The sequence below is a fragment of the Saccopteryx leptura genome, chromosome 12 (assembly GCF_036850995.1).
Source record: "Saccopteryx leptura isolate mSacLep1 chromosome 12, mSacLep1_pri_phased_curated, whole genome shotgun sequence".
NCBI lineage: Eukaryota > Metazoa > Chordata > Mammalia > Chiroptera > Emballonuridae > Saccopteryx > Saccopteryx leptura.
In genome coordinates this window covers 8575205-8602761 of record NC_089514.1, presented here as the reverse complement: position 1 = coordinate 8602761, position 27557 = coordinate 8575205, and the positions used below count along the sequence as shown (strand labels likewise).

At 50.3% G+C, this 27557-nt stretch overlaps 1 protein-coding gene across 2 annotated transcripts in view; it reads left to right on the top strand.

Annotated features, from left to right (window-relative positions):
• The first annotated feature begins 4912 nt into the window (after positions 1 to 4912).
• The window catches only part of NPSR1 (neuropeptide S receptor 1), a 107486-nt gene continuing 84841 nt past the window's right edge, over positions 4913 to 27557 (top strand). For both annotated transcript variants that reach the window (XM_066354096.1, XM_066354095.1), the window contains exons 1-2: positions 4913 to 5056; positions 24777 to 24909. In XM_066354096.1, coding sequence (XP_066210193.1) covers positions 4913 to 5056; positions 24777 to 24909 — 277 coding nt within the window. The remainder of the gene's footprint in view (positions 5057 to 24776; positions 24910 to 27557) is intronic.

Sequence of the window (27557 nt, the reverse complement as noted above, 5' to 3'; positions counted from 1 at the left end):
TCCCGCCTCTCCTCCCCACCCTCTCCTCCCGTAATCACCACACTGCTGTTTGTGTCTACGAACTTTTTTTCTTTGCTTACTCCCTTCACCTTTTTCACCTGGCCCCCAGCCCCCCTCCCCTCTGACAGCTGTCAGTCTGTTCTCTGTATCGATGACACTGTTTCGGTTTTGTTTGCAAGGTTATTTTGTTCATTGGATTCCACAGCTGAATGAAATCTTATGGTTCTTGTCTTTCTCTGCCTGGTTTATTTCATATAGCACAAAAGTCTCCTGGTCCATCCCTGCTGTCACAAAAGGTAAGGTTTCCTTCATATATATGAGTAGTATTCCATTGTATAAATATACCATAGCTTTTTAACATACTCATCTACTTGGACTGCTTCCAGATCTTGGCTGTTGTAAATAACGCTGTAATGAACATAGGGGTGCAGATATCCGTTCAAATTAGTGTTTCAGGTTTCTTTGGATATATTCCCAGAAAATGATATTGCTGGTTCATAAGGCAGTGTCGTTTTTAATTTTTTTGAGGTAACTCCATACTGCTTTTCACAGTGACTACACCGATCTGCATTCCCACCAACAGTGCCTGAGGGTTCCCTTTTCTCCACATCCTCACCAAGACTTCTCTTGTTTGTGGGATGACTGAGGAGAGCCGTTCTGACAGGTGTGAGGTGATAGCTCATTGTGGTTTTAATTTGCATTTTTCTGATGATTACTGCTGTTGAGCATCTTTTCATATGTCTATTGGCCACCCATGGGTCCTCTTACCACAATTTCTGTATCCACTTCACTGTTAATGAGCCCTTAGGTAGTTTCCAGGTAGCAACAGTTACAAACAGAAGTGCTCTATTCATCTTTACATATACATAAATGTTCCTAGCAGTGAAACTGCTGGGTCAAATAATATACATATGTTCAACTTTAGATAACACCACTGAGAAGTTTTCCAAAGCACTTGTGCCCATTGACAGCACTGCAGCAGTGTGACAGTTCTTCCTCCCGCCCGTCCTTACCAATACACGGTGTCTCCTGTCTTCATGATTTAAGCCTTGGTAGCAGGTGTCTCGTGGTTTTACTCTACAGCAGGGGTCCCCAAACTTTTTACACAGGGGGCCAGTTCACTGTCTCTCAGACCGTTGGAGGGCCGGACTATAAAAAAAACTATGAACAAATTCCTATGCACACTGCACATATCTTATTTTAAAGTAAAAAAACGGGAACAAATACAATATTTAAAATAAAGAACAAGTAAATTTAAATCAACAAACTGACCAATATTTCAGTGGGAATTATGCTCCTCTCACTGACCACAAATGAAAGAGGTACCCTTCCAGAAGTGCCGCGGGGGCCGGATAAATGGCCTCAGGGGGCCGCATGTGGCCTGCAGGCCGTAGTTTGGGGACCCCTGCTCTATAGCCTGTGATCCATCACTGCCCCTCCCATTTTATTTGTAGAATCTCTGGGGATGAATTCAGGTAAGGAGCTAGATGCCATGTGTATTAGTTGGGGTTCTCCATATAAATATAACCAATAGGAGGTAGGATGGATGGGTGGATGGGTGGATGGGTGAATGGACGGGTGGATGGATGCATACATGATGGATGGATAGATAAATAGATAAATAATTATTAGAAATAAGCTCATGTGATTATAATAGAGGCTTTAGAAGTCCCAATATCTGTAGTCAGCAAGCTGGAAGGTTAGGAAAACAGATATGTAGCTCCAATTCCAAAAGCTGTCAGGCTTGAGACCCAAAAGGAACTGATACTTTAGTTCAGCGGTTCTCAACCTGTGGGTCGCGACCCCGGCGGGGTCACCTAAAGCCATCGGAAAATACATAATGCATATCAGGTATTTACATTTCAAATCATAACTGTAGCAAAATTACAGTTATGAAGTAGCCACCAAAATTATTTTTTGGTTTGGGGTCACCGCAACATGAGGAACTGTATTGCGGGGTCACGGCATTAGAAAGGTTGAGAACCACGGCTTTAGTTTGAACCCAAAGGCCCGAAGAGACCAATGTCCCAGCTCAAAGCAGCCAGGCAGGAAGGGCTCCCTCTTATTTAGGGGAAGCTCAACCTTTTTCTTCTATTCAGGCTTTCAAATGATTGGAAGAAGGCCACCCACATTAGGGAGGGCAGTCGGCTCTACTCAGTCTACTGATTCAGAAGTTAATCTCATCCAAAAACATCCTCACAGATACATGGAGAATAACATTTGAGCAGATGTCTGGGCACCTTGCTGCCAGTCAAGTTGATACATAAAATGAACCACCACATACGTCTCTTAGTTTGCCATCTTGCCTGCAACCCTTTCTTTGCACTGTTGTGTAGCATTCCATCGTGAATGTGTATGTAAAATACATATATATGCCTGTATACATGCATACAGTTATACTTTATATTCATGGGAAAAGTGTGTATTACTTTTTTTCATATTACTGTAAGTATTAGCTATAATGTTGTATTGGCTGCAGATCGTTCCTTCTCACTCTGTCATTGTGTGACCACGTGGAAATGTATTTATCCAGTCTACTGCTGATGGACATGTGGGCAGTTTCCAGTTGGGAGCGTCTTGTTGATATTGTCACCATAAATCTTTGAGTTGCTTCTGATTTGTTTGTGTCTCCTTATACATATATATATAGATGTTCCTCTTGGGCAGCCACAGGTCAAGAAATGACCGTCTGGACCGTGAGTGGACAACACACCCAGAAAGCTCCCCCTTTACCCCTTCCCCATCCAGGGCGTCTGCCACTTCCTCTCTCTCCACCCTCACCACAATTCGACTTACCCAGCGTCGGCCCTCTCCCAGAAGTTATTTGCAGATTTTGTTTTATAAATGTGTGTTGAAGTCAAACATGCCCATGGAACAAAAAGCACTTGCATTTTAAGCGTGGAGTGGAATGCATTTTCCTAAATTGGACACCCATCAAAGTAACCCAGATCAAGAGATGGAAAATGACCATCACAGAGATACGGCATGATTATAGGACAGGTCATCTCATCTTCACTGATCCCGCCAAATTGTTCTGCAACATGACCGTGCCAGCCAACTCTTAACACCAGAAGTGGAAAAGTACACTCATTTCTTGCCGTCCTTGTCAGCCCCTGGGGTCGTCACACCCTAATTATACAACACCGATAGGTCGCCATTCTGTTATTGAGCATCTCTTCACGTTCATTTGCCAGGGGGATGTTTTTTCGCTCATTTTGCTATTGGGCTGTTCTCCCATCTTGACACCCCCCCTTCTCTAAGAGCCGACTGCTCGCATGGTTTCCTGCATAGCGGGTCCGCTGCCCCTTCCTTACAGATGTAATCTCTTCTCCCCTCTAGCACACTGCATGCTTCCTGGGCTTCCCGGGTTGTGCTAAAGCTTCCCCAGGAGCCACCGTGAGGTCTGCAGTCTGTTACGATCATCACTCCAGCTGCTACCCCTTAGACCAGGTGTCATAACCAGCTGCTGTGCGCATTGGGCTCACAGAGTATGTGCACTGTCAGTGACCCGTAGGTAATATGCGTGGTTGCTGTATGAACGGCTTAGCTGCTATTGTTTTACACCTGGCCGCCACCCTTACTCATGCCCACATAGGCACTCGGGATGTTTGGTGCAGCTCAGTGTCCATTGCAGTAAAAGCGCCACTGTCCAGGAACTTCTGAAGACGTGGCTTAACCTCCCATTTCCATCACCGGCTGTGGGATCTTGGACAAGTCACCCCACCTCTCAGAGCCAGACTTGTCTGGTGTCCAGTGAGAGCCCGCAGGTATACGCCCTGCCTGCCTCACGGGTGGGTGTGGATGCCGAACGAAAGCACTGGGCCTGACCAGGCGGTGGCACAGTGGACAGAGCACCAGACTGGGACGCAGAGGACCCAGACTGGAAACCCCAAGGTCAGGGGCTTGAGCGCGGGCTCACCAGCTTGAGTGGGGTCACTGGCTTGAGTGTGGGATCATAGACATGACCCCCTGGTCGCTGGGTTGAGCCCAAAGATCGCTGGCTTGAGCTGGGGTCATTCACTCTGCTGGAGCCCTCCAGTCAAGGCACATATGAGAAAGCAATCAATGAACAACTAAGGTGCCACAACGAAGAACTGATGCTTCTCATCTCTCTCCCTTCCTGTCTGCCTGTCCCTATCTGTCCCTCTCTCCGTCTCTGACACACACACACACACACACACACACACACACACACACCCCTGAGGCATTAAAAGTGTTTCCCAGGCACAAACCCCGTCATCACAAGGGACTGTGGCTTATTGACAGGCACGGACCCCAGGCTTCTCAGAGAACTGCCCTGTGCAGATCTAAAGTGCAACCGGCAGGGTAACGTACAAATGTGCTATTTGCCCACGTTTACTGACATAACGTGCAAGCTACTGAGTCCACGGCTGAGTGAGGACTGGAAGTCGGAGGCAACCTCCGCTGCACAATTATGATTGGGTTTCAGAAGTGCTACCACGACCTGAATTAATCAACCTGCTGATCAGTCCCAATTCCTCTGTTGCTGAAACTGTAGCAAAAGGGTGTGTGGGAGGAGTCCCTCCTAGAAGGAAACACACAACCGGGCAGGGAGGCCTGTCCAGGGCGCCCCGTGGATGGCTGCAGGGGGCTCTGGCGAGCCCCCGGGGGTGAGGCCCGGGCCCTGGGCAGCTCTGTGGGCGGAGGAGGCTGTGCCGGCTCCTGATCAGAGCTGCCGAGGAGAGAGCAGCACGTGAGTCCTCCCTGTCGTCAGGCGGAGCTCTTCAGTGAGGTGGGCTCCGGCAGGGCTCTGTGCCGCTGCCGAGCCGAGCTCCAGCCAGAAGCCTTGGGAGGCAGAGGAGGTGCAGCTGCTGCCCGGCTCTCAGGAGGAGCTGGACCCTCTGCCTGGGCTGTGGGCGCGGGGACAGCCGGGCTCCACCCCACCTGAGCCATGCCAGCCAACTTCACCCAGGATGGCCCCGATTCCAACGGGACCACGCAGACCCTGGATGCTCACTCAGCCGTCTGCCTCCCCACAACTTTCTCGGAAGCGGTGGAAGAAGAGGAGTGGGGCTCCTTCTACTCCTCCTTCAGGGTGAGTGCCCCCCACCCCTTCTGAACACTACTGCTAAGAACGGGAAAAGTAGAATTTAAGAGACCTCGTTAAAATCTAAGTAGACAGTATTGTAAATGCGGGCCGTTTATGTTCCTGAATTAAAAGAATGAAACTGATAAGCTAAACCCACAAGTTTTGTCTATCATGCAAGGAACTATATTGTAGTTTTTTATGAATACAGCTCTTTTTTTTTTTTTACTGCTGCTAATAAAAATGTGTGACTAGGAGTGGATGATATTTTTTTTAAAGTTCTTCTCATTTCCTTAAGTGAAAGTATTTTTAATGAATCCTATAGTTGTGCTTGAAATGTCTGTCTTGTAGAAGTTACTGCTGTGAGGTATTTTTTGCTAGAAACATCAGAAGGGTGGTAAACCCCACACCCCCAGGACAGGAGATGCCAGGACAGAGACACAGACCCAGGAAGGAAGGACGGACCACACTTTCTTTGTCGATGATTTTTTTTCATTGACTATCAGTAAAAAAAAAAACAAAAAAAAAACGATTCTTGGACAGCAGTGAGTGGTGTGACCGCAACAAGTGTTCTCCCAGAACAAATAAAAGAATCAGAGTGAGTTTTCAACCTGAAAGCAGGCAGGGGCCACAGGGAGGAAAGGGTTCCCGTTAAGCGAATACTGCTCCCTCTTCGGCAACAAGGCTGCGTGTGGTCGGGACCAAACCGGGCGTCAGGAAAGCAGCAGTCTCCTGCTCCCGGCCTCAGGAAGCTGGAGACGAGACGTCAGGGTATTTCACACGTTTCCCCGCCGTGCGTCCCATCATTAGCAATAATTCCCAGGTCTCAGACTGGTCCTTTACACCCGAAAGGAAAAACACTTCAAGAAAAAAAAATCCAGCCGTTTCTTTTGAAAAACCCTCTTGGTGTCCTGGAAATAATACGGTGTAAGCCAGCAAGGTAGAATGACTGTAATGCCACCTCTCTGCGAGAGAGCTCTGCTTCCGTGCAAACACTCAAGAATAAAATGTCCAGTGGGAGCCGTCCCCAGGGCCAGCCTCGCGCTCCCCACGGGCCAAGACGCGCTGTAGCCAAGTGGAGCCCAGATGAGTCACTTGACTCAGACTGGCTGCACGGGAGCCTGTCCCTTGGAGCCACCTCCGAAGGCACGCACAGGTGCAGCCCAGCTGGTCGGCGCCGCGCACGCACACTCACACGTGCACGCGCACGCACACACACAATTAGCACACTGAAATTAGAGTTCATTGCCGTTTACTGGTGACTAAGTAATCCCCCTATAAAAGCCGCCTGCAGCCCCCGACACTATCTTGGAGGAGCGGGCTGAGAGCGCCCAGGATGCACAGGGACGCTCTCAGAGCTGCTGCCTCTGCAGCCTCTTTGATATTTATAGAACGCGACAGCGGGCGGGGTGGAGAGGGACCGGCCGAGCGAGAGGGATAATAGTCAGCACGGAGGCGCTCCTTCTGAGACCCGGGCAATAACCACTCTCTGGCTGAAACCCCGTTTGCCATTTTTAAAAAATAATAATAATAATAATAATAATAATAATAATAATAATAGCAGCTCCTAAAGGGCTACTTTGAATATTCGGACAAACAAATCCCTGCCCTCTCTCTACCAGTGGCTCTACTCTGTCCCAGCAACATTACCTCGGAGCGCTAATGGCAGTCACCTCGTTTATATATCTCATACCGATGGGCACATACATTGCCACCAAGCAGCTGGACCACGGGGTGCAGAGAGAAGCAGAAAGAGGGCAGGCCAAGAGCTTACCTACCGTGTCCCGTTTTATTTTTTTGAGAGAGGCAAGCATTGACTAGAAACAGTGATTTTCAGTAACATGGCAGTCAGTGGTGGTGTCCCTGGGAATCTACCTTAAACGTCTCAGGGTCACCTTTCTCCACGGTCCCTTGGAGCACAAGCACTTTGGATGCCCTGGTGAGACAGAAAGAGCTCTGACAAAATCAAGTTTAAAACAAACCCTTGTTCACGGTGATGCTTTCATCCCACATGCTTCCCCAGAAGAAAGTCGGAATTGGGCTTCTTGGCTCTCTTCCAAGTGTGCCCTTTTAATCCCCATTGCCTTTACCAAAAAATATATCATAAAAATAAAAATGGTAACAGCAGTAAAAGCAGCTAGGGCCAGACGTCTCGGTTGCTGTGCGCTTCCTCGGCGATGGGAACCCTTCTAATCCACTTTGGTTCTGGGAGGTAGATGTTGGCACGTCCGCCTACTCCAACGCCATCTTGTCTCTCCGGGAACCCTTCTAAATGACTTCACCGAAGTAGCTCCTTTAATCCTCACAATTCATGGAGTGTCCCTCCGTCCGGAATTGCTTTCCATCTTCCTCTGCGTTTATCTAAGTTCCACTTGCTCTTCAAGGCTCTTTTTGGGTTGCTTCCTCCCTGAAGCCCCCCGTGACTTATCCCTGCTCCGAGTTCCAGTAGTGTCATAGAGTGTCCCTCTCCCCTTTGCTGCTTCATCCAACTCTGTCTCCATCCGCCCTTTCAGTATTTAAGGTCCTCAAATGCAAGCAACCTCTGATGTCCATTTTAGATCCTCTCCAGAAACCTGCACATCTTGGGCACACGCAACAAACATTTAGTGCAGAAGTGAAGGGTGGGGTTCCGTTTCTGTCCATCAGCCACGTGTTGTCAGTGCGGGCGACAGAAAGCTTGCTTTCTCTGTGACAGCGGTGGGGGCCTTCTTAATCACTGCTCCACCTGTCGGCCCTGCCCGGCCCTGCCCTGCCCTGCCCTGCCCTGTCTGGCCTCTGCCAGCCACACGCTCCGAGGTCCTCCTCCACAGGGACATTCAGGGCATCCTTATCCTACTTCGAAGCCTACATGACCCAGGTAAGTTATAGGTTCTGGTGGGTGGGGTATGGAATTCGTTGTGGCACCATGGACTGATAGCCCCTTACCCGGTGTAGCCACAGGGAACCTATAGCCACTGTGTTGTAGCCTTGTCTGGACTGAGCTGTCTTGCCTCGGACTGCATGTCTGAGCTTCTTAGCACCCTACCAACCTCTACTTCTCCTCTGACCCCGGCGCTCTCGTGGCCGAGACAGGAGATCCTGGTCTCGATCGTACTCGCTCTGCGCTCCTAGGCTTAGACCCCTTTCCGCCTTTCCATCTCCACCCCCAAATTCTTGCCCTGCTCCCCACCCTGCAAACCGACTCTGCCATTCTGAGCATGTCGTCGGATATCAGCAGGGGGTCAGAAGTGAGTCTACCGCCTTCTTCCTCTATCGTGAACTTCAGGGGGCTAACACTGTGTGGTCCTGGGGTCAAGGTCCTCAGTTCAGGCCCCGGGTTCCCCTTCCCAGTTTCCAATTTCTCACACGTCCCAGGTCCTGTCCAGCTTACTTCCTCACGTCCTAACCCCCAGCAGTAAGGGATTATCCAGGCTTCAAGAAGGGGACCAGAAGTTTCCCCGGAGGAAGGGACAGGTCTCCTCAGACAGTAAACTGGGCACCTGAAGATAAAGCCATCCAAGGGGCAGACAGAGATGGAATAATGAATCGCCTCTTCATAATAGCCGTGAACTCTGCCAGGCATTTCGCGAGCAATGTTTTCCAAATCTTTTGATTCTTAAAGATGAGAAAATTAATTCAAAGTAACTGGGCAGGGAACCTGGCTCAATTAGTAAATTGCCTAAGTTATACAATAATGCAAATGAATTCACTTTTATTGCTCTAAGGTGAGGGGAGACACAGCAACAAGACAGCTAGGTGTCACCTAATGACAAATCTTTTTATTGAATCTCCCTAAGTGGGTAGTTACAAATGATCCACAATTAGTCTAACCATTGTTTGTCTGCAAACGGGAGCTTCTAAGTGTGAGGTTCGTCCCCTTTCTGTGGGGTTTTCCCTGCCGGCTCTTACTGGGCATTTTCTGACATGCCCTTCCTCCGTCAGTGCAGCAAAAGCAAACTCCCGTTCCACCCATGTCCCAGTTATCTCACACTAGGCTTTAAGCAGGAGCTCAGTGTACGGTGTTTAAGTGTACTACTTGCATTGGGCTGGTTTTCATTATATTTAGTTTGACAATTTATTGGTAAGAACTCAGTCTGCCTACTGAGGACCATGATTTCCCCCTTTCGTGACTGTCATTTCGGCTCCTCTCCGCCCACTGGGCTGCTTCCTGGAAACCCCTTCTCGTGGCATCACACCCCTTCAGGACTTGCTTGAGCCTCCCGCCCTGCTCTGGACCCCAGGACAACCTCGGTGACGCCCCTTCCGGATCCCAGCAGCTCTTGGTCCCCCTGGCGGCCGGTGTATGTCCTGCACCCTTGAACAAGGGATACTGCGTTCACACCCTGCGTTTCTCATCCTCTTCTAATCAGTTCCACTCCGTGTGCTGTTCATTTGGAGTTTCTACAGTTGAATCCTACAGCTGCTCAAAGGAAATTACTATTCGTTTTGCTTAATGAAATAATTTATTTTCTGTGTGTTTTTTTTATTGATTTTAATTTATTGTGTTTACATGGATTCAAGTGTCCCACCGAATACATCCCCCCATCCCTGTGTTCCCCTCAACATCCCCCTTGCCCCCCTCCCCCCAACACCCTTCCCCCTTCCCTCCAGGATTTGCTGTCCTGCTCTCTATAACGCTGTGTTATGTATATATAATTTCACCATCTCTTTCCCTTCTCTGGTCCCATCCTCTCCTCCCCTTTCCCTCTGTCCGCTTTCCCTCTGGCCCCGTTGATCCCTCCTCTGTCTCAATTCCGTTCCTCAGTTCACATTGTTCCTTGGATTCCTCAAATGAGTGAGGTCTTATGATATTTTTCTTCCTCTGCCTGGCCTATTTCACTTAGCATGATAGTTTCTGGGTCCATCCATGTTGTCGCAAGTATTTTTTTTTTTTTTTTTTTTTTGCATTTTTCTTAAGCTGGAAACAGGGAGAGACAGTCAGACAGACTCCCACATGAGCCCGACCGGGATCCATCCAGCACGCCCACCATGGGGCGACGCTCTGCCCACCAAGGGGCGATGCTCTGCCCATCCTGGGCGTCGCCATGTTGTGACCAGAGCCACTCTAGCGCCTGAGGCAGAGGCCACAGAGCCATCCCCAGCGCCCGGGCCATCTTTGCTCCAATGGAGCCTTGGCTGCGGGAGGGGAAGAGAGAGACAGAGAGGAAGGCGCGGCGGAGGGGTGGAGAAGCAAATGGGTGCTTCTCCTGTGTGCCCTGGCCGGGAATCGAACCCGAGTCCTCCACACACTAGGCCGATGCTCTACCGCTGAGCCAACCGGCCAGGGCTGTCGCAAGTAATTTTTAAAGGCCTGCTCTTTACTGCCCGTTTCCGCTACACAAACCTGGAACCATACTTTCAAATCCCCTGCCTTCGGTAAGCTCCACCATGGCCAATTTCTCTCCGTGTCACTGAGAAAGGCACAGATGTTGCTGGCTGGACCCACAAGGATGCAGTTCCCAAGTTGTGCGCTCTGGTTGTGAGAAAGGAAAGCTTCGTCAATTAAACGTCCCTGTGTGTGACTGATACATCTGGCGGGCTCCCGCGTCAGGGACGAGGCAGGTGGCCAGCCCCGGGCGGGAGCTGAGCCAAGTGGGCATCGGAGATTGAGGCGTTCTTCCGGCCTTCGAAAGCCGCCACCCTGGCCCTGACCCTTGTGTTGACCCCCCCTGGCTGCGGTCAGGCACGCACTGCCTCCTGCTACAGCATCCCTTGGTCATTCTTCCCTTGGGGACACAGGTCCCTCTCTCAGTCCTGGCTCAACGTTTGAGTCCTCCCTGGGAATGAAACATTTCACTTCCTTCACTCCCAAATCTGGGCGGCAGAAGAATCTCTGGTTCTTTCTCTCCTCACGTGGCCATCATAACTGGACGACTCTCACACCAGGAGAGCTGGGAAAATCCCCGGGGGCGGCCCCGCCCCGGGTTCAATCCCGCACGCCCCTCATCCCGAGCCCCACACTCAGCGGGCGCTATCTCTTCCTCCCTCTTTCTGTCTCTTCCTCCCTCTTTCTGTCTCTTCCTCCCTCTTTCTGGGCTAACCTGCGGAGGTGACAACAGAACGTCCTCTGAACAGTGTCCTGCTTCCTTGACACCTGTCTCCCCTTGTGCCCTGTAACACTCTTGTGTCCCTTAGTCCAGTGGTCCCCCACCTTTTCTGGGCCACAGACCGCTGTAATGTCAGAAAATATTTTCACGGAACGGCCTTTAGGGTGGGACAGATCAATGTATCACGTGACCGAAACAAGCGTCAAGAGTGAGTCTTAGACGGATGTAACAGAGGGAATCTGGTCATTTTTTAAAAAATAAAACATTGTTCAGACTTAAATATAAATAAAATGGAAATAACGTAAGTTATTTATTCTTTCTCTGTGGACCGGTACCAAATGGCCCCACGGACCGGTACCGGTCCGCAGCCCGGGGGTTGGAGACCACTGCCTTAGCCAATTTCTCTGGCGTGAGGAAACGGACCACACTCTCCTTCCAAACTGCTTATTCCGGGCTCTCTGCTCTGCATGTGCGAAAGGCACGTCTCCTCACCAGGGAAACAGCCACTTCTCTCCGCGCGGCTCTGATCTCCTTCCTCCGAGAGGCACGTTGCAAGCGTGATGCCGACCGCTTCTCCTCCGTCCACATAGACAGGGCGAAGATTCTCCACTGCGAGCGGGTGGAGTAGAGCCCTTGGCTGCCTGGCTGGGGTGGTTTCAGCAACAGAGAGGGGGCTGAGCTCGTCCGATAAAGCTTCAAAACTGTCATCCTGACATCCTTGAAATACTTCCCTGTGGCCGTAGCCGGGAAGAGTGTTTCCGGCCATGAACTCCACGTGGACAAGGCACCTACCTAACTTTCCTTTTTCTCTAACTGCATCCGGCTTCTCTCTGGACCTCTCAGGCCACCTGACCGCAGAAAACGTAGCCTCGTCATCCCCGGGTATAAACTCAGTCTCTCCACTCTTCGTCATTTTAATGAGGCCCAGATCCAAATGCCCGAGTCCCAGCGCCGCCCCTGTCTGGCTCTACGACCGTGGCGGTTTGTGTCTGCCCGTGCCGTGGTTCACTCACCCAACAGATGACGCTGAGAACTGACATTTTTCCGGAGGGCGGTCATGAAAAAGTTACATGACTGATACTAGGGAGTGAAACCTTTAGGAACAGCGAGAGGCCCGGAGTTGACTACATGTGAGCTAGTCTACCCCCAGGGACTCGTAGTTTCACTCTCTTCTCAAAGCCACTTTACTGAGAGGTGACGAGCCACCAGCATTCTCAGTATGGAGGAAGCTTCTGAGGACTCTGGGAGAGGTCACTGCAGGTGGGGGACCCTCCGGGATGGCTTCAATACACATTAGGTCCTCAGACAGTGGTGGTGAGGTGAGCTATTTCTTTTCTTTCAATTTGACCATGGAACATGTAGCATAAGATATTTAGAGAAAGTTCCATTTCTTACTTTATCATCCAAATATAACGTCTGAGTGTTATCTTATTTTTTATTTTTTTTTTTGTATTTTTCTGAAGCTGGAAACGGGGAGAGACAGTCAGACAGACTCCCGCATGCGCCCGACCGGGATCCACCCGGCACGCCCACCAGGGGCGACGCTCTGCCCACCAGGGGGCGATGCTCTGCCCCTCCGGGGCGTCGCTCTGTTGCGACCAGAGCCACTCTAGCGCCTGGGGCAGAGGCCAAGGAGCCATCCCCAGCGCCCGGGCCATCTTTGCTCCAATGGAGCCTTGGCTGCGGGAGGGGAAGAGAGAGACAGAGAGGAAGGAAGAGGGGGGGGGGAGCAAATGGGCGCTTCTCCTATGTGCCCTGGCCGGGAATCGAACCCGGGTCCCCCGCATGCCAGGCCGACGCTCTACCGCTGAGCCAACCGGCCAGGGCATGAGTGTTATCTAGACAAGCTTAATGGCCCACTGCATGAAGGGCTGCTCCCAGACAGGGGAACGATGCTCACTCAACCCGAGGAAAGGAAGGGTGGGTTTCGGCTGTGCCAACAGGACTTTCCAAGTCACAGGAAAGAAAACCACCCAAGGCCCCCATGAAGTCATGACGGGGTGATCGGGGTTCTTCTCTTTGTCACAGGCAATACTGAAGGCTGCCCACCGATCACGGCTCTCGGACTTGGTCTAGTTAGCTCTTCAGAGCTAACCACACGATCTCACACGGTCTCATCCGAACCTCCCTTCAGCTCAAGAAGGGTTGAAAATAGCGTTCTTGTTTTCTTTGAACCAGATGTGAACCTCAAGGCTAAGAGAAGTTAGAGACCTGAACTTTCTAAAAAGTAAAATCAAATAAAAAGGAAGGGAGGAAAGGAAGGAGGGAAAGAGAAAGAAAAGAAAGAAGGCAGGGAGGGAGGGAGGAAGGAAGAAAAGAAAAAAATTTAAGTATGATTCTTTTGCTGATTTTAATCAGAATAGGTTAGACTCGGCAACAGTAAAAAATTAACCCCTGAATCATAATGTCAATTGCAAGCAGGTCACTTCTTCTAGAACAAGTGGTTTCTAAAGAAGATTGCAACCTCTTTTGATCTATTTTAGCCTGAAATGACACGTGACTTTGATTCCAATTTCATTGGCAGGAATGAACTAGCCGATGGGCATGAAAAATGTAGCCTCGCTGAATACCCTTTGTGTGGGGAGCACCATGTGCGCTGTACGGCGCGGTCTGATCATCACCTGGCGCAGGATACAACCCAGACTCTGCAGCCGGGCCGAACCACCCCCCTCTTCCCCCTCTGCCCCTGTCCTCACATCTGGGCTGAACCACCCCCCTCTGCCCCTGTCCTCACATCTGGGCTGAACCACCCCCCTCTTCCCCCTCTGCCCCTGTCCTCACATCCGGGCCGAACCATCCCCCTCTGCCCCTGTCCTCACATCCGGGCCGAACCATCCCCCTCTGCCCCTGTCCTCACATCTGGGCTGAACCACCCCCCTCTGCCCCTGTCCTCACATCTGGGCCGAACCACCCCCCTCTTCCCCCTCTGCCCCTGTCCTCACATCCGGGCCGAACCACCCCCCTCTTCCCCCTCTGCCCCTGTCCTCACATCCGGGCCGAACCACCCCCCTCTTCCCCCTCTGCCCCTGTCCTCACATCCGGGCCGAACCATCCCCCTCTGCCCCTGTCCTCACATCCGGGCCGAACCATCCCCCTCTTCCCCCTCTGCCCCTGTCCTCACATCCGGGCCGAACCACCCCCCTCTTCCCCCTCTGCCCCTGTCCTCACATCCGGGCCGAACCATCCCCCTCTTCCCCCTCTGCCCCTGTCCTCACATCCGGGCCGAACCACCCCCCTCTTCCCCCTCTGCCCCTGTCCTCACATCCGGGCCGAACCACCCCCCTCTTCCCCCTCTGCCCCTGTCCTCACATCCGGGCCGAACCATCCCCCTCTTCCCCTGTCCTCACATCCGGGCCGAACCACCCCCCTCTTCCCCCTCTGCTCCTGTCCTCACATCCGGGCCTAACCATTCCCCTCTGCCCCTGTCCTCACATCTGGGCCGAACCACCCCCCTCTTCCCCCTCTGCCCCTGTCCTCACATCTGGGCCGAACCACCCCCCTCTTCCCCCTCTGCCCCTGTCCTCACATCCGGGCCGAACCACCCCCCTCTGCCCCTGTCCTCACATCTGGGCCGAACCACCCCCCTCTTCCCCCTCTGCCCCTGTCCTCACATCCAGGCCGAACCATCCCCCTCTGCCCCTGTCCTCACATCCGGGCCAAACCATCCCCCTCTGCCCCTGTCCTCACATCCGGGCCGAACCACCCTCCTCTGCCCGTCCTCACATCCGGGCCGAACCATCCCCCTCTGCCCCTGTCCTCACATCCGGGCCAAACCATTCCCCTCTGCCCCTGTCCTCACATCCGGGCCGAACCACCCCCCTCTTCCCCCTCTGCCCCTGTCCTCACATCTGGGCCGAACCACCCCCCTCTGCCCCCTCTGCCCGTCCTCACATCTGGGCCGAACCACCCCCCTCTGCCCCCTCTGCCCGTCCTCACATCTGGGCCGAACCATCCCCCTCTTCCCCCTCTGCCCCTGTCCTCACATCCGGGCCGAACCACCCCCCTCTGCCCCTGTCCTCACATCCGGGCCGAACCACCCCCCTCTGCCCCTGTCCTCACATCCGGTCCGGTCCCACACCCGGCACGGAACATCTCACCACATTCCAAGGAGACGAGGTTCGGCTTCCCTTGGGCACAAATGCTTTTCTCACACCTTTTTCTTCTGCTATCACCTCTGAGCTCCGGGTCCCCCTCTTCTGTGAGGTCCTCGGGTTCGTGCAGTAGTCCAGCACCCTGACTGCCCCAGAGCACTTCGCCCCTCTGCGAGACGTGACCCATCTCTGGCCGTGGGGGTTTGCCCACCCACAGAAACACAGATCGCTCACGGACATACTCACCCGCACGCAGACTCACGTCACACACACTAGATGTCAGTGATCTGAGAGCAGCCTGGGTCCACCTCCCCGAGCACAGTGACTGATGCACAGTAGCTAGGATGGCCCATAAATACTTTGTTGAACAGAAGAACGTATCAAGAAGCAATCTATATGACAAGTTTCTTCCTAAGGTCTCAGTGAATTCATGTGAACGGTTTAACGTGGACGGAGTCTTCATCCTCGTTCTACAAGGCATTGGGTTTGCGTTTTAAAGACACCATGATTTGGGGGACTCCCTGATACCACGGCAAGCCATATTGCAAGGGGAGCATGTGCAGACAGATCTTTAGACCCAGAGCAAACTACATCCGAGGTCTGTCTCCCTCCCTGTGCCACCAGCTCTGGTCCTGCATCTGACCAGGGGGGTCTGACCATCCCCCTGGGAGCCCCAAGCCCCCAGGCAGGTGTGAAGGAAAGCACACGTGAACATCCACATCCCTGCTCTTTGCTTATGTGTCACACACACAGAGCCACAGCGGAACTCAACAGTTTGGTGGGGACAATGCAATGGATGGTTCTGCATGTCATTTCTTTCTCCCCTCTCGCAGATCATTTTCCTGCTCCAATCCCCGACTGAGAACTTGATGCTGACTTCCAGGTTAGGCATGCAACCCGTGAATCATCTATTCCTTTGAAAATCCATTTCTCCAGCCTCGTGTCATTTTTCTATTTTCGTTAGGATGGGCTGAACCACAGAGTGTGTGTGGGCTTCCGTGCCGCCTGGAGAACAATCGGAAGGTCGATGTGGCCAGGGAAGGAGTCAGGCTAGAGGATCAAGCTGGCCCAGGGGGACTGCTCCTGCTGGGACAACCAGGGCTCCTCACAGAGGTCCAGGGTGGTGTCACCAACCTTATCCAAATCCGGGAGGCCCGGGTGGGGGTGATGCTTGGAGCCAGGCAAAGGCTGCATCTGTTCCCATGGAGATAGGCTCCCATGAAATGACTAATGACAGGTGGAGGGACAAGTGCCCCATCCTGGGAAGGGAACACCTACAAGGCTCACATAGCCCATGGGGGACGTGGAAATGCAGGCAAGGGGACAAGAGGACACACGGAAACCAAGACAGATGACCAAATATGTGAACGGGGTTCATGCCACATCATTAGCCTTTTTTTAACCTCTGCCCACCGACCGCCCCACGTAGATGCGCAGACAATGAAGCGAGAAGAGTCGCAGTTCAGGACGTTCCACCTGGAATCCTCCTACCGAGTCCCTGTCACACCCCTTTCCCTTCCCTGTCCCCTACCAGGATGCTCAGCTTCCTGCCCTGGCCGCACACCTGCTTCTGCTCCTCCATTTCCCAGTTGCCCCAGTCTCTTCTGAACCCCCTGGCCGGCCTGGAAATCTCCCACTGAAAGTATTGGGGTGTGAGCAGAGCTAAGCCTCTCCCCCCGCCCCCGAGGGAGGGGAAGTGTCCTCGGTCAGTTTCCACTGTTTATTATCACCTCCAGAACAAAAAAATAAAATCCCGCAGACTTGTTTTTTCATTACATGGGTCATCAGAGAGAATAGTTTCTTGATATTTTTATTTCCCAGTAATTACCTTGGTTTCTACTACCTTGTAAGGTTTTGGACCTAATTTGAAGCAAATGCTAGTTTTCAATATTTGAAGGGTCTAGAACTCAAATAGCAATATAAATGTTAATCTCAGTTCTCAGCACACGGCAGATGATTCACTCGTTCAACAAATATTAATTACCTCCTGGACCTTGAGCCCGGCGGGTTTTCAGATGGTGTCTAATATCCCCGGTCGGTGTATTATAAGAATTCAGATAGAATCCCAGAAGTTAATTGCCTCGAAGTTTCCGAAGTTTCCTGTTTGTGATTAACCTAGAGGGCTTCTTGTGATCTCAGAACGAGACACAGAAAGTGACTCCCATTTAAATGCATGTGGGACACCCGGCGGTTCAGTTTCTGGTGAAATCCGAGGATTTGTTAGCAACCAGAAAGCGAAATCAGGCAGTTATGCAAATGGAGTCCCATGCACCCAACTCTGGTTGAAATGAGAACAGTTAAGCAGAAGGGAATTAACATTGCTAATTGAACATGAACTCCGACCCCCAGCAGTAATGATGAAATATGCCAGACCGTGGACTCCTAACCCTTTCAGGTCAGAGTAGAAAGAGCTGATGTAGTTATTTAATATGTCCTGGAAGCAAAACTAGCGAGTGGCTTCCCTGTTCAGCCCCAGTCTGAAAGAGGCGACTTGGCTGCATTCTATCACCTGTGACAATGGCGTTGAGAGGTAGGACAAAGGCCATTATTCCAGCAAGGATGACGACTGAAGAAAATTCCAGATGGGGAAGAATCTTTTTCTCTTGGTGGCAAAGTTCTTCCAACTCAGGACAAAGACGTGGGGTGGACCTTGCCCTGTTTTTGAAATAGTTGGTTTTCAGAACACTGGTTCAGTTTCTCATCTACATATAAGCCTTTCTCTGCTCTGTGACCACACCTAGTGTTCAGGGATGTCCCCATCTGTCCGCTGCTTTCTCCCATACTTGGCCAGGTATCCTGCTTCTTTGCCTGGCTACTTTCTACTCACTTTTTCCGACATGACTCACATGTTAAGTTGTCCAGGACATACACACCTTCTGGGCAGCCTCTTCCTAAGTTCTCCATTACAGTAGGTCACACTGAAAATTTTTGTCTACATATATGCCTCCACCATCAGACTACGAGCTCCTGTCTTAGCCTTCCTTCCATCCCCAAAGTATTTTGAACTTTGCTACAAGATTCTCAATAAATGTTTGTTGAACTTAAGTATACAGAATGCAAGCCAGTATAATCATGTTCAAAGCAACGTGGTTTCAAAGAACAGTTTTCCCACTTCTGGCCTGAGTATCGTTTCTGCACCACAATATATATGCCTAGGGTCTCCCTCAGGATAAATGCCTCCCCCTCTAATATCCTACAGAGAGTTCAGAGAATGACCTAGTCCACAATTATGTGGAACCACTTTGGTCCACAGCCCTGCTGTCAACCTCGACAGACCCAGGCTGTGACAATACCTCCCATCCCATTCATGCTCTCCGTTCTTCCTGCCTGAGCCCCCCATCAACCTGTCCCACCAGCCCCTAGTCAGAGGGTGCAACCAGCATTCCTGTTCTGAGTACCTGTAACAATGAGGAGCTTTACAAGAATATAAAACTTGAATTAACATTCCCACTTCTATGTTGCTGTATCACTTTTTTATATTTTGTAATAGTAATGCATTAAAATGTCTTGTTTTGCCCTGGCCGGTTGGCTCAGCGGTAGAGCGTCGGCCTGGCGTGCGGGTGACCCGGGTTCGATTCCCAGCCAGGGCACACAGGAGAAGTGCCCATTTGCTTCTCCACCCCCCCTCCTTCCTCTCTGTCTCTCTCATCCCCTCCCGCAGCGAAGGCTCCATTGGAGCAAAGATGGCCCGGGCGCTGGGGATGGCTCCTTGGCCTCTGCCCCAGGCGCTAGAGTGGCTCTGGTCGTGGCAGAGCAACGCCCCTGAGGGGCAGAGTATCGCCCCCTGGTGGGCAGAGCGTCGCCCCTGGTGGGCGGCCGGGTGGATCCCGGTCGGGCGCATGCGGGAGTCTGTCTGACTGTCTTTCTAGCTTCAGAAAAATACAAAAAAAAAAAAAAAAAAAAAAAGTCTTGTTTTATATGTACTTTTTTATCATTGAATAAGAGAAATAAAGAATGCCCTGGATAATTCAAGATAGAATAGCTCTAGGTCTAGGTAAAACCATCAGAAAGGGTGAATGCAGATAGAGGGTGTGATGACGAGAATTCAACTGTCTTTGCAAGGGTGTCTCCCGGCGGGGTTCCAGGGAAGGCTGGTGAAAGTGCCCATTTTCAAAGGGAGCGTCGTCGGGAGGAGGTGGTCGTGGGGAAGAAGCCCAGGGGAGCCCTGCCGAGCACGCGCAGTCCTCCCTCTGGGCCTCCTGCTTCACTGCTCCTGGCTGTTACCACCTGGCGGTGCCCTCGGAAGCGGCGGGCGGGGTGAAACACGGGCCCGTTGGGACCAACGCCTGACTGAGTGGTTCCCAACTGTTCAGACATGGCTGCCCTCCAGGGGTCTCCGGAGCCTCCGACTGTGTCTCATTCCCTGGTCCCAATTAAGGAACCCGAAGTTTTGCCGCCTGTTCCCTCCTGTCCCGCTTTAAATCGTGAGCTCCCTGTGTTGCATGGTTATTCATCTGCAATGGCCTTAGATGTTCTCAGATCTCTGCTCCTGGTATTTCCAACCCACCTCCTGCAAATTACAGAGGCTCTGAGCAGCCTGAGAGGCTGGGCGCTGTGAGTGACAGGTGCGTCCCTGGTCTCAGCGACAAGTCAGCACCGTTCCTTTGCCTGCTCGCTGAGGACAGAGGCTGAATTATAACCTCTCTGGGAACTTCATGTCCTCTCTTGGGAAGGAAGATGTATTTGCTCTTTCCTGTGTTTGAGATACTCCTCTTCAACATCCCAGGAGTAACAATAATCAGGCAATAAACCACGAAAATGTGAGGGGTACGAAAGGCTCCATGATCGCCGGGCCAGAGGATGGGGCTGCATCTCGTGTGGCATTTAGGAGGGTGTCGTGTGGAAGCCATACAGGGCTCCAGTGTCTGTCCGTTCAAACGCACATTGAGCATAGATAGACCTTCTCCTCAGCCTGACAGTAACGTCACAAAACCAACCCAGCTCCAGAAATCCAGCTTCAGACAAGTTTGGGGTCAGAAGGAAAATGAAGATCTGTTTCCCACTTGAAAACTGAAAGTAAATGAGGCAACCTCACCATGTCCAGCCCCATATCGGAGCAGAAAACCACGACAGGAGGCAGGGCACGGAATTCCCAGTTAAGCAAAACAATATTCAGATCTCAGCTGCATTGCTTCTGAACCACGTGTACCAGTTAGGGACTTCTCTGAGCCCCATCTCTTCCCTGGGAGACTGAGGACGGTGACATGTTGTTGGTCAGGTTGTGAGGATGAAGTGAGCAGTAAGTACAGCATTTCAAACAATGCTCGGCACGTGACAATCGAAGCAAAGATTTATCGATCACCTACTGTCCAGTGCAAACTGACAAGGTCAGGAGCGAGATTAATGGAGTCGCTCAAATAATGTGGGTGCCCATTCACCGTACGGTTGTTCAAGATCCTTCAGACATTTTAAAATGATTATTTTATTGATTTTAGAGAGAGACAGAGAGAGAGAGAGAAAGAGAGAGAGAGACAGGAACATTGATCTGCTCCTGTAAGTGCCCTGACCAGGGATTGAACTGGCAACCTCTGTGCTTCAGGACGATGCACTAACCAACCAAGCTATCTGGCCAAGGCTAGACGTTTTTTCCTTCCAGGTTCCAGGGTTTGGGTAAATCGTGTCTTCCTCTCCAGACAAGTCTGTCCTATTCAGTTCCAACTAGAGCCACCTAACGAAACGTTCTGTATTTCCTGAGATAAGCCCTATGTCGAATAACATTTCCTAGAATACGTCTAAGTACCCTTGCACTTGTCATCAACCATTCAGCCATCCTACAGATACTTACCAAGCACCTTGAACAAGAAAGACAGAATGCCACCTGGAACAGTGACCCAGACCTAATGTCTGCCCTCGTGGGCAACATTTTTGACCCCGGAAACATATCCCATGGAGTCAAATTCCAGGGACCAGCCCTGTGGCAGCACCAGCATCATGAAGGGAATACTGCGATTCATCCCTCTAAATCCCATGTTGGGATTCTGGCCTGAAGAGAGCCGACTTCAATGAGTGGCCGCAAGAACCTGAGCTTGAAAGTAAATTAGCCGTGAGACCACAACCCTGCCGCTGAGTCCAGATCACTTGAGACCTTTGTCACTGAGAAATTCCGGGTTTCACCTGTTCTACTCAGCACTGAGCGTCTGGCTGGAATTTTTCCTCCTGTGACCACTAGGGAGCATTTAATCCCCAACTATATATATTCTGCAGTAGTTGTGGAAATACTAGTGTGAGGACCACATCAGTACCTGGGTGGAGGGGGTGGAGGGAGAATCCTGTTAGGCTCAGGTGAAATTCCAACAGAGAATAGGGCGAACAGGGTGAATTTGAGCATTGTTCTTAAAAGGCTGGGAGTTATTTATAAATCACTTCCCAAACCTATGTATCCGCTGTCCATGAGACGAAGGAAGGCGATAACCCTATTTTTAGTGTGCGTATATATACTGTTCATCAGGTACGGAACTAGCGATCTTGCATTGCCATCATAGTACGTGTCCATCACAGGTGTTCTGAGGCAGACCTTTTTTTTTTTTTTTTTTCATCTTCATTTTATCAATGAGGAAATAGGTTCAGAGAGGTTATCGCTTACCAACACATCAGACATCTAGCAAGTAGCAAAGCATCAGATTCCGAGTCCGGCTGGGGTCGAAGCCCGTTTCTTTCCATTGACATGTTTTACTTCATTGTGTAAAAAATATCAGCTTTTCTTTAGCCGTCCCTCCCTATGCACGGTATGTCCAGTAAATATCAAACCGGCACACACACACACAAAAAAAAATACGTATGTGTGTGCACGCACACGTGCACTCTTATCAAGTATTTTTCTTTTTTTTTTTTTTTTTTTTTCTTTCTTTCATTTTTCTGAAGCTGGAAACAGGGAGAGACAGTCAGACAGACTCCCGCATGCGCCCGACTGGGATCCACCCGGCACGCCCACCAGGGGGCAATGCTCTGCCCATCCTGGGCGTCGCCATATTGCGACCAGAGCCACTCCAGCGCCTGGGGCAGAGGCCAAGGAGCCATCCCCAGCGCCCGGGCCATCTTTGCTCCAATGGAGCCTTGGCTGCGGGAGGGGAAGAGAGAGACAGAGAGGAAAGCGCGGCAGAGGGGTGGAGAAGCAAATGGGTGCTTCTCCTGTGTGCCCTGGCTGAGAATCGAACCCGGGTCCTCCGCACGCTAGGCCGACGCTCTACCGCTGAGCCAACCGGCCAGGGCCCTATCAAGTATTTTTCAAAGGACTGGGAGGAAACACAATTTAATCAAAATGATGTTTACCTTCTGGGAGAAGAGACTTCATCATGATGGAGAGTTCGTGTCAAAGGGGATTTGAGCTTTCTCTGCACTTTTCTAGTTTTTAAAGGAAAATCTATTCATCAGTTACTGCGTAATTTGAACTTCATTTAATATAAGAGACACTGCCGCTGTGATACCTGAGATTCCAGGGTGTGTGTCATCGGGGTTCTCCAGAAAGAGAGAGAGAGTAACAGAGAGAGAGAGAGAGAGAGACATGTTTTGAGGAACTTGCCCGGGGGCCATGGGGACTGGCCAGACTGAAGTCCACAGAAGGAGCCGCAGGCCGGAAGCCAGGCTTAGTCTCCGTGTCCTCAGAATCACTGAGGAAGATGCCTTCTCCTCTGAGGCACCTCAGCTGTTGCTCTTAAGATGTTCAACTCTTTGGATGAAGCCCACCCACACATGACAGGTCATCCGCTTCATTCACAGTCGAGGGGTGGTAGATGTCAACCACGTCCAGTACCTTCTCGTCAGCATCTCACGCTGGTGCCTGACCAGGCTGGACCCCACAGCCCAGCCAGGCTGACGATGTAGCCTTGTATACCATCCCGAGGGGCTTCCTCTGGCGGGGCTTCCTCCCTTCTCCTGCAAACAGCACTCAGGCTTCAGTGTTAGACCAGGACTCTGCCCGGACCCGCTCGGTTGCCTCTTGACGTCTGATTTGGGGCTTGCCTCTGGACCCTCTCGGCCCCAAGCTTCTCCCCCACCACCCAGCCTCGGGTCCCGCCCATCCCGGTGCCTGGAGCCTCTGCTTTTTCTGGGCTGTGGACCTTAAACAAATGAATAGCTTCTTTTAAAGGAGTCATGTGAAACGTTTTAATGTAGGACTTGGCTTTTTTTTTTTTTTTGTATTTTTTTCTGAAGCTGGAAACGGGGAGAGACAGTCAGACAGACTCCCGCATGCGCCCGACTGGGATCCACCCGGCACGCCCACCAGGGGGCGATGCTCTGCCCCTCCGGGGCATCGCTCTGCTGCCACCAGAGCCACTCTAGTGCCTGGGGCAGAGGCCAAGGAGCCATCCCCAGCGCCCGGGCCATCTTTGCTCCAATGGAGCCTTTGCTGCAGGAGGGGAAGAGAGAGACAGAGAGGAAGGAGGGGGGTGGGGGTGGAGAAGCAAATGGGCGCTTCTCGTATGTGCCCTAGCCGGGAATCAAACCCCGGTCCCCCGCACGCCAGGCCAACGCTCTACCGCTGTGCCAACCGGCCAGGGCCAGGACTTGGCATTTTAAACGAGTAGCATTCTTGCTTTTATCCTTCGTTTTTACTAATTGTACATTCTTCAGTAGAACTTCAATATTACTATATTATAAAATCCTGTCAAAAGAAAAAGATGAAGAAAACCCGTAACTACACTACCCTGAAATAACCACTCCTGACATTTTAGTATTCTTCCGTCTTCTTCCTACATATATAATTTTGCAGTTGTAATCATACCCAGTATATAATTTTATCATGTTTTTCCACTTATCATTATGAGCATTTTTAATTTGGCTACATAATCTTCATGGCTGTCATGGTTAATAACTACATAATTGTTCACTGAGTTGAAGTGTTTTATTTACTTAATGATCCTGTTATCTTTAAACAATTTCCAATTCCTCCTTACAATAAATATGCACATCTTTGCGATTATAGCGTTCTTTCTCACACCTTGACTTTTATCACGTAGACTTAAAATTGCTTGGCCAAAGAATATATTACATTTTTGGTCTCTTGACATACATTGCCAGATATATTATTTATTTTTAATTAATTAGTTATTTTACTAAGTGAGAGGTGGGAAAGCAGAGAGACAGACTCCTGCATGTGCCCCAACCAGATCTACCTGGCAAGCCCCCTACAAGGCTATGCTCTGCCCATCTGGGGCTGGTGCTTGGCAACAGAGCTATTTTAGCACCTGAGGTGAGGCCATGGAGCCATCCTCAGCTCCCAGGGCCAACTTACTCAAACCATTCAAGCCACAGCTGCAGGAAAGGAAGACAGAGAGAGGAGGAGGTAGAGGAGGGAAAGGAGGGTTGAAGCAGATGGTTGCTTCTCCTGCGTGCCCTGACTCAGAATTGAAGCTGGGACATCCACACGCCAGGCCAACGCTCTATTGCTGAGTCAAGCGGCCAGGGCCAAACAGATATTTTAAAAGTTTGCACCAATTTCCACAGTTATCAGTGTAAATGAGGACCATGGGTCTTGGGTCTTTGGAGAGGAGAGCTTTGACAGGTGGGGACAGGAGAGCAGAAGGAAGACAGTCCAGCGCCCAAGCTGAGCGTACGCTCTGCAGATGCCCTGGTCCTCACGGTGCACCTGTTTCTGTTGCTTGTTTTTCACAGACTGAGCAGCTGATAACTCTGTGGGTCCTCTTTGTTTTCACCATTGTTGGAAACTCCATTGTGTTGTTCTCCACATGGAGGAGGAAGAGGAAGTCAAGAATGACCTTCTTTGTGACTCAGCTGGCCATCACAGGTATGTCACTGCGGCTGGGAGAGAAATACGCTGTGTGAAAAGTTCCCAAGTCCTCTCGCTGTCAATATTTTACCAACAGACATGGTAGCCTATCCGTCCAAAGGACTTCAGAAAATTTGGGAGTAATTTCTACAGGGATATAAAACCCATATCTGAATGTTTCTTCCAGCAAATTTAACACATTTAAGTATCCATGAGATGTCATTGTAAAAATAACTTACTACACAACAGAGTTGAAAATACCAATATTAGTGCCACCACAGGGTTCTAGAAGGTTCCACCCTCCCTGTGCCCAGAAGCCTCCATAGCTCACTAAGGTTATATTATGGTACTATACCATATTATAATAAAGAAGAGATCCCAGAAAGTGGACCAGAATGATCCCTATTCAATAATAAATGTGAAGTCTCAAATAGATTATTTGAAGATTATTTGCAGATTTAAATTCGTGGGCATTGCTTTTGAAATGTAAGTGACATGCAACATCACTGGTAGTCGTGGTATAAGTACATTAAAATAATAACCAAGATGCTTAAATATGGATTTTTGGAGAATGGCCAGTATAGTTGAAGTATGTCTGTATCACACCTAGAGGGGGAATGGTAAAACATTCTCAGGTTAAGAAAATGAGCTGTAAAAAAAAGACCTGCACAGAGATGGGTCAAGTTCAAACTGGTAGCAAAACGTAGCCAAGGAAAGAGTCTGATTCCACAGAAAGGGAGGGGCAGATGAGATGCCTAGAGGCCCAGCCTATGGTGGGCTTGAAGTCCTGAGCTCTGGGAACAAGACGGCTGACATATGAGTTGAATTTGAATCAGACTGTAGGAAAAAATGAAAAAAAATTACTAAGTTTAAGTGCTAACAAGAAGCAATGGTAGCCTGACCTGTGGTGGCGCAGTGGATAAAGCGTCAACCTGGAAACACAGAGGTTGCCGGTTCAAAACCCTGGTTTGCCTGGTCAAGGCACATATGGGAGTTGATGCTTCCTGCTCTTCCGCCTTCTCTCTCTCTCTCTCTCTCTCTCTCTCTCTCTCTCCCCTCACCCTCTCTAAAATGAATAAATAAATAAGAAATTTAAAAATATTTTTAAAAAAGTTAGTTAAAGAAGCAATGGTAAATGACTGTCAGAAAGGGGTGTTTGGTACATTTCAACCTTGTCAGGTGGTACTGTGTTCTAGTAATGGCAGTGGAGAGTTTTGGGGAATTTAATCCTGTGCCACAATCCACAATCCACATTCCTACCAACAGCGCACGAGGGTTCCCTTTTCTCCACATCCTCACCGAGACTTCTTGTTTGAGGGATGACTGAGGAGAGCCATTCTGACAGGTGTGAGGTGATAGCTCATTGTGGTTTTAATTTGCATTTTTCTGATGATTACCGCTGTTGAGCATCTTTTCATATGTCTATTGGCCACTGGTGTATCCTCTTACCACAATTCCTTTATCCACTTCACTGTTAATGAGATTCACTTTTATAAAGATTTATTTTCACCTTACCTAAGGAGTTCTGAAAGTAAACAGTCAGGGTTCATAATGTGTTCCCTGATCATTGGGGTTCCAGGCTCATCTATATTTCTAATCCATTAAAAGACTTTCCTCTTCAAGGTTAGCTCATGGTCAAGACGGCTCTTGGTTCAAGATGGCTGCTAGAACGCCCATCATTGTGCCCAACTTCTAGTCAATAGGAAGGAAGAGAGGAGGAAGGACAGCCCTTGCCAGCTACCTGTGCCCCTCTTAGCCAGCGTTCCTAGAACTCTAATCTATTCATCTTTACTTGCACTTCATTTGTCATCTCTAACTGAAGAAAAAGCTGTTTGTTTGTTTGCTTGTTGGTTTTTAACCTGGGCCCATTGGCTGGTATAAAGCCAGGGTTTCTTTTCCTAGGGAAGAACGAGAGATTAGCGGTAAGTAGCAGTCTCTGCGTAGCATCTCTTTCATACTTTCATTGAGAAAGAAGTTTCGACAAAGAATGTCTGTTTGACCACTGTAAGGCCAGTGGCCACGGCCAGGGCTACCATCACAGCAGCCCGGCCCATGCAGGTTCGCACTGGATTCGGACAGTCGGTAAAGAAACAACGGAGCCAAAAACTGATAGGCCATTTTCTTTAATTCTAGCTTGCACCCGGCGGGCAAGTAAAAACACACACTGGGCTCCAAAACCCACTCACATTCAGTGCTCACAAGGCCACTGACTTATCCGAGTTTCCTAGAATCAAAGGTTTCTAGCTCACCAGCCTTATTCTCCTCAGTTCCCCATCTCCTTCCTTATCCCAGATACAAACACTACACAAACTGGCATCTCACTCAGCACTCCGCCATCTTGGCTGCTTCTCCTGGCCACATGGCCTCTTTCTGCTCTCTGCTCTGCTCCCTCTGCTCTCTCATGCTAATCATCCCAGGAACCAAGAGAGCAAGCTCCCGCTCCGTCCCCATTTTATAGTGTAGAAATCCAAACCCTTAATCCAATATACAAAATAGGGAAGTCTCTAATACAAAGTCACCCTCTGAGGCATGATAGGATTGTACCAACCCACATCAAAAATGGGTGGGAAAGGCTTAATCCCAAAACCAAGCCCCAGGCTACAAGGATTCTCAACACACATTAATATCACCTGGGCAACGCCATCTGTAACAAAGTGAGCATAATA